This window comes from Cyprinodon variegatus, unplaced genomic scaffold, assembly GCF_000732505.1.
Source record: "Cyprinodon variegatus isolate N-32 unplaced genomic scaffold, C_variegatus-1.0 Scaffold123, whole genome shotgun sequence".
Classification (NCBI taxonomy): domain Eukaryota; kingdom Metazoa; phylum Chordata; class Actinopteri; order Cyprinodontiformes; family Cyprinodontidae; genus Cyprinodon; species Cyprinodon variegatus.
Window position 1 is genome coordinate 490,461 of NW_015150576.1, and position 7,195 is coordinate 497,655.

The 7,195-nt window shown below is 40.1% G+C and overlaps 1 protein-coding gene across 1 annotated transcript; it reads right to left on the reverse strand.

Annotated features, from left to right (window-relative positions):
* Positions 1-382: 382 nt before the first annotated feature.
* myc (v-myc avian myelocytomatosis viral oncogene homolog) lies at positions 383-2,659 on the reverse strand. Its single transcript, XM_015375653.1, has 3 exons — positions 2,463-2,659; positions 1,491-2,166; positions 383-1,375 (listed from the first exon to the last, which is right to left on the reverse strand). The coding sequence occupies exons 2-3, from the start codon at positions 2,131-2,133 to the stop codon at positions 738-740; spliced, it is 1,281 nt and encodes a 426-aa protein (XP_015231139.1). The 5' UTR covers positions 2,134-2,166; positions 2,463-2,659; the 3' UTR covers positions 383-737.
* Between the last annotated feature and the right edge of the window lie 4,536 nt (positions 2,660-7,195).

Consider the following 7,195-nt stretch of genomic DNA (forward strand, 5'->3'; position numbering starts at 1 on the left):
TTTGGTCTTTTAAAAATTATTTCAGGGGTGGGGAAAAAATACTTTTCTACTTTTTCTAAATTTCTTGTATATTGAACACATGATTGTGCATCAATGCACACCATGTACTTAAGCATCTACCTTAATCAAAATGTTTCTGAATATTTAAAAAAAAATTTTGTTTTACTAAAAATAAAATGCCATTGCTCTATATGTATATTTTGCCCTTAGATCAAACTCCACATTTATCCTGAACTGAATTTATCCCAAAGCATCCCCACACCTGCTCAAAGCTGAGAGCTCATGTCTAAAGATCCCTTCAAGCCAACTGCTGGATTTTGCTGTGATGTTTAGTGCAAAACAAAGGACACAGATTTAAGAAAACATTTTTTATATAATTCCAAAAGATCCAACAACATATTGCAAAAAAAAAAACAGAAGGTGAGCCTGGACATCCAGACGTTCACTATTGAAAAATACATTTTCTTAGGAAATATTAACTATTTACAAAAACATAAAAATGTATATTTTATTCGGAGCCATCCCTGAAGAGGGCAGACCCCTTTTAAACATTTTATTAATAAAATAAACTTTTAAATATTTTATCCAACCATAACTTCAGCTGAGGCAGTTTAAACTTGGAAAATCAAAGATTCCAAACAATTCAACCCATTGAACATCTGCATGCAACAACTGTACATCAAGTCTTTAACTTTCATCAAAAAAAACAAACTAAAAAAAGTCTTAAATTGAATCCTTTAAACACGAGAACCCTGTAGCTGTGCAAGTCTCTGCTTTAAAAGTTCACTTTTCCTCCTTAGCTGCTCCTTGAGTGAAAGCAGTCTCTGTTCATCTGATTGCATGCTGTAAATGCACTCTGTTGCCTTCTTCAAGATCACCACCTTGGCCGCCTTCTCGTTGTTCGCCACCTCTGGGATCTCGTCTCGCAGGGCGAAGAAGCTCAGCTTGAGCTCGTTCCTCCTCTGGCGCTCCAGCACGTTGTGAGTCCTTCTCTTGTCGTAGTCCTCGGTGTCAGATGTTCGTGGGCTCGAACACTTGCGGTTGCTGCTGATCTGTTTGAGGACCCTGCTGGAGGTGACAGCAGCTCCTCCTCCTCCTCCAGTGATGCTGCTGCTGCTGCTGCTCTCCAGCTTCAGCCTCTTGACAGCCGGCTGCTCGTGCCTCATGGATGGATGGGCGGCGTAATTGTGCTGGTGAGTGGAGACGTGGCACCTCTTCAGGACTAGTGGACTTGCATGCCTGATCTCCACTGGGCTGGGGTCACAGCGTTTCACTGCGTGCCTTTTCTCCACTGTTACCACATCAATTTCCTCCTCATCTTCTTCTTCTTCTTCTTCCTCCTCCTCCTCATCATCATCCTCATCTGCTTCATCATCTTCAATAAAGAAAAATAACAAGTCAGCTTCCATATGCCATGCAACTCTGAGTCAAATCAGCAGCCATGCTCTGGAGAGGGGTGTGTCTGCATGAAGCATGCTCATTCCACTTACCTGAGTCACTACAGCTGCTGCTGCTGTTGGGCGGCGTGTCCAGCCCCAGGTCCTTCCTGCCCACCGTCCCCGCGGTCTGCTTGGGCGTCTCCGCCACCGGGTAGGGGAAAACTACTGAGGGATCGATGCACTCCGACGCGGATGTGTTCAAATCCTGCAGGTAGCTGCTGTTCGGTCTCCACCCAGCAGCACCGGTCGGATCCGCCGCTGCAGCGGCTGCAGCGTCCTTCCTTGCAGCGTGCAGAGAAGCCAGCCGCTCGGACACCACCTTCTTCAGTTTGGCCGCCGCAGAGAACCCGCTCCACATGCAGTCCTGGATAATGATGGACTTGAGGAAGGTCTGAGAGTAATCTGAGTCGCAGATGATGCTCTGGTTGACCACGTCGTCGCCGAGGAACTCTGTGACCATCTCCAGCTGGTCGGCGGTGGAGGGGAAGAGGCTGGACAGAGACGACCGGCGGCTCGGGGAGAGGGGAGGGGTCGGCAGAAGCTCGAATTTTTTCCAGATGTCCTCGCTCGGCGCCGGAGGCTGCGGCTGCTCCGGATAGAAGTCCTCCTCCTCGTTATCGTAGTAGAAAAAGGGCTGCAGGGAGTCGTACTCGTAATCGTAGTTCTTACTCGCCAAAGCTGAATACAGCGGCATGATTTCTGTAAGTGGGCAATCCTTATAATGAAGCTGGCGGGGGGAGAAAAAAAAAAAAAGGAGATAAAAATACAGATTAGGTTTTTGTTGCAGCGAACAGCTGTTTGGCTCAGATCCTACAAGAGTGCAGGCAGCATCACATGGTCACTCAAAAACACTGACCCTATCTGTGTGTGTGTGTGAGGGGGGGGGTGTTGCATGCATGCACAGGTGCTGCTGCAGCAGGTGCATGCAGAAACTAGGACTAGTTAGTAAAATAAGAAGGAAGAAGGGGAACCCCCGCTTTCGCAATGACAACTCTGCAGATTCCTCGCTCGCATCATCCTTACCTTTCAGATTTTACACAGTGGGCGAAAGAAGATGCTAAAAAACAACGTGCAGGAAAGTTATTCCACGACGGCTGTGACATTAAATCCTTCCACGGAGGGCGTCGTAAAGCTCAGCGGGTTGGATACGCAAAGAAGCATACGTGTAGACGCCACAGAAAGAGGACAACCCACAGCGCCTTAAAAGCAGAGTGACACTAGTAGCTGCGCGCTCCGCGGCTGCTTTTTAAAAGGCCGCATCACTTACGAATCCTTCCGCTGCTTCTTTTCCCGCGAAACGGTCACCGCCGGTGAAAAATGCGCCGCAACCCGATTTTATTTCTAGCATTTACGACAAAACAAAACCATTTACACCGAATTAGAGTGCGTTCACAACCATAACACACTGTGAAATTTCCCAAGTTAGTTTATGAATCCAATATTTTTTTCTTTCGGGATTAAATTAGGGTCTAGTTATTGTGGGAGGGGTCATAGTAGAGCGTAGACTACCCACAAAAATACTAACAGACGGTAGTAATGACAGCTTGTTATGACATAGAAGCAGTTTAATCAGAAGTGATGAGCGGAGTGTATATTTTTGAAAAGAAATATCAAAAACAGAATCTAATTTTATTGCTTCGAACAATAGAAAGTAGTTTGGCATTATGTACTCAAATGAAAGGTTACAAGATATTTACTACATCATAAGGTGTCTTCAAAAGATAAAGAATAAAAACTTTTTTTTTTTCTTTCCTGCTGTTAAAACCCTTCCTCTGTTACATACAGTAACAGGAAACATCCTGATCTGATAAGCAGTGCAGCCGCACCACTTATCATTGATATCCTGATAGGAACGCTTTTTATTTCTATTAAATATGGCTTCTTTAGTTCTGAATAAGACACAATTTAATGCCCAAGCTTGGCTCTTGAAAAACCCTAATTGTATTTTTGATTAGCTATCTCTTGTTTGATACCATCCCATAAAATGGGTTAATTCTAACTTTGCTGTCCAATAGGATGAAGTCTGTCCAATATGTTTTGACTGGGCTTTCTTTCTCACAATTTCAAGTCTCATATTAGTTATGACTTTTAATTTAGTTTATTTATATAGCGCCAATTCACAACACATGTCATCTCAAGGCGCTTTACAGTTCAACCAGATCATCCAGTCAAATTGATTAAAAGTTTTCTATCTAAAGAAAACCAGCTGATTGCATCAACTCCTTGACTTGAATGCAGTCCCTCACATTAATCATGCTTGTAGCGACAGTGGAGAGGAAAAAAGGAAGAAACCTCCAGCAGAACCAGGCTCAGTGTGAGCGGTCATCTGCCGAGGCCGACTGGGGTTCAAGGAGACAGAAGCAGAGATACAAAAACCAACTGTGAAAGGCAGCCCGTCCAGGAAACACACAGCCAGGCAGACAAGCTCCGAGCCAGCTCCAATGTCAGAGGATGAAGAGAGCCCATCCAGCCAGTCACCGTCAGAGAAACAGGACTACACTGGAAAAACAGGCCAATCTCCAACATCTATTAAAAAAAAGGTGTTGATGGCAGCAGCAAAGCTGATATTTCTCTCCAAGATGGTGTCACAGCCAAAAAGGAACAGATGAGGCGAAGCTACTATGAGAAAAAGCTGAGAGAGCATAACGTTAGAGATTGAACTAACAGATTCAGCAGAGTGGGAGAATAGAGATAGAATGAAGCAGAATGATAAAATAGGGGTGCCTAGGTCCTCCAGGAGTCTAAGCCTATAGCAGCATAACTATAGAGATAGCTCAGATTTTCTCTTTGTAACAAAGAGATAGATGTGCAATACACACACACACACACACACACACACACACACACATACATATCATAACAGTGCAGACGTCATCTTTCAAACAACTATCAAATACTACATGCTACTTTCTACTACATGATCATTTGAAAATATTAGCAAACCATATAGAAATATTTCCCAAATAGAACCCCCTATAATTGACCCATTTCTCTATAACACATCTGCTTACTTATGTAAATATCGACAAAAGCAAAAGTTACACTTTTGTTTTTAACAAGGAAGCAGAACCAGTCTTAGACCGCAGTTTCACAACAATGCAGCGCCCACAGGTGCTGCAGATTTACCTCAGTCCATCTGCAGTAGCTGACACCCTGAAACCAGCTGATTTTAACACTAAATACCTGCAGTTTGTGGCTGTATGTTATCAGCAAACCACCTCAAAGAAACTGTCAAATACTTTTCCCCGTCCAGCGTTTATAAGATTCCCTCTAACTTGGAGGGATTGACACCAGTTAAGTGCAGGAAGGAAGCAATTAAAGTAATCAGACCGCAGTTGGACTTCAGAGCTTGTTATAAAGAGGGGTTTGAACGGAGCTAGAGTGCCCTCTGCTGGTATATACTAGGAGTGCAGTATCACTGTTAATTGGTGGAGAAAGCTTTTTGCTGGTGAATTAACTAACAGTTATCATGTTTTAAAAAAAAAGAAGAGTAAGAGTTAAAATGCAGCATATAAAAGGGCCTAATGATCTAATGAAACAGTTTGTTGGTTGGTTTAATTGAAAAGATCTCCTTCTGTACTCTATATTTCATTAAAGTAAAAAAAAAATAAAAAAAAATCAATGTCTTAAAGTCAGATTAAACCAAACTTTAAGCTTCAGATTACTACTTAGAAAAAAAGAAAGTTTCATTGTGCTAAAACAGTTGGGCCAAGACAACACAAAGCCTCGCTATACCCCCACTGAGGCAGCAGCATCATGGTGTGGGTTTAGTTCGAAAATAGTCATCATTAGTTCAAAATGCAACTGCTTTCAATAAAAACCTCCAAGCCCTGATTTGTAAAGACCAATAGGACAGGATTTTTTATTTTTTTATTTATTTATTTATTTATTTATTTTAACCATTGCAGGTGGGCTGGATATAGCAACAACATAATTAATTAATTTTGATTGAAATTATAGGTTTATTAAAAGAAGCTCATTAGAAGGTGGTTGTTAATATATAATTCCACACTCAGATAGATTTAGAGAATTGTGCAAAGTTGTGCAGAAGAATGAAGTCAAAGAAAGGTTTGGAAAGCTTATAAATTGGGATAGAAAAAAGTTTGAACTCATGGGTGTGAACACTTTTGCTGCATAATATTGCATGCTTTTCCCTATTTATTCTTCTGTAAAAGAAGAAACAAAAACATATTAAATTGTACAGATATTATACAGAAGTTTGCTTTAAAAGCAAGTTTATAAAATGCTTTCCATTTGAGTAGCTAGGAGTGGACATAAAGTGAGTAAAAAAGCTATAAAGTCCAAAGAAGTCTTCACATCTTGAGAAGTTCTGTAGAACCTTAAGAAAGTCCACGTAGGTTTTGCTCCTTACAGAGAAGGAATGAGACAAGAGTGATGGTGAACCTCTCAGTTTTAAATCTGTTTAGCACTTTGGTTAGTGCCTACTGCTTTAAAGTGCTCTATCAATAAAGATTACCTGGCTGAAATTGGTCTGAAAATTGTTATTTTTTCATAGAAAAAGTTTTTTGATTGGTGGCTGAAGATCTAATCAACTTCATATGGCTTGATGCAGTGCCCTCCACATATGTTGGCATCTACAATAAAGATGCGTAAAATACCTTGAAATTCATTTATTCTTTTATTAAAGCACTGCAATCTGAATCTTGAAATTGTTATTTTGAACAAAACACCTAGAGCCACACTTACAAAAAAAATCAACTACTTAATGCTGTTCTCTTAGCTCTTTTTTTTAAATAGGAAAGACAGCAAAACATCCCAGTGAAGAAAAAGCAGATATAAACCAGCCACTGACCTTGATGTGTCCATATGTATACATTTTTGATTAGCTATAATCAAAAAAATATTTATAGCTATCGTATAAATATTTTTAAAGAGCACTGCCAAAACTTTAGCATCAGGGGTCAAAATCAAATTGAAAGTTTTCATGGACCCATGATTAATTATCTACAAATTTAACATCTCAATGAAAAAAAGCAGAAAAGAAAAGTGTTATTTTCTTAAAACCTTTAATGTATTTAGCATGATTCTGAGTGAAAAGTTGCAGGATGTTTATGACCCTGCTTAATATGATTTTAAAATGAAAAAAAAAAACAAAAAAAAACATGGCAAGTGGAAGAAAGCACTTTTTATTATACCACATGTTTTTATAATTCACACTACATCTCATCCTGAACTAAAATAAGTGCTCATTTATGTAAGGCTCATTTGCTGGAGGGCTAAATTTACCCTTTAACGCAAAATTATAAAATATGTGCCACAACTTTGATTAACCCTTACTTAAATTAACTTAACACATTTTTTCTTTCTACCAAATATAGAGGGGGAGATTGTCAGAAAAAAAGCTCGGTGTCACCTGATTAAAGCCACGCCCCTCGCACACCTCCTTCAAAATGTGCTAATTTGTGCAGTAAAGTTTCTGTTTGTGCCACTATCATTTATAAGACAATCTTAGAGATTTATCTTAAAACAGAAAAAAAAAGTTTTAGCAATGATTTTACTGGTTTGAGCAGCAATTTCTGTTTTTGTTGCATTCATTTTAAAGCAATTGAAAAAAGTTTAAGGTCGAACAGTTTGATCTTTCGTCAATAGATTACAAAAGCAACACAAACCACTCAGTAAATTCCACAGTGAAGGTGCAGTACAACAACAACTGAGGAAGACATACAGTATGTAGAGAGTTAATATACCAGTAACACTAATTCAGAGTGGGACCAAATGCACTCGGATAGGTGTTA

What these genes read in the sequence shown, in the direction of transcription:
- myc (XM_015375653.1), bottom strand. Translation starts at nt 2,133, where the DNA reads ATGCCGCTGTATTCAGCTTTGGCGAGTAAGAACTACGATTACGAGTAC. An exon ending in CAGCAGCTGTAGTGACTCAG is followed by an intron (nt 1,376 to 1,490) that starts GTAAGTGGAATG and finishes TCTTTATTGAAG; the next exon opens with ATGATGAAGCAGATGAGGAT.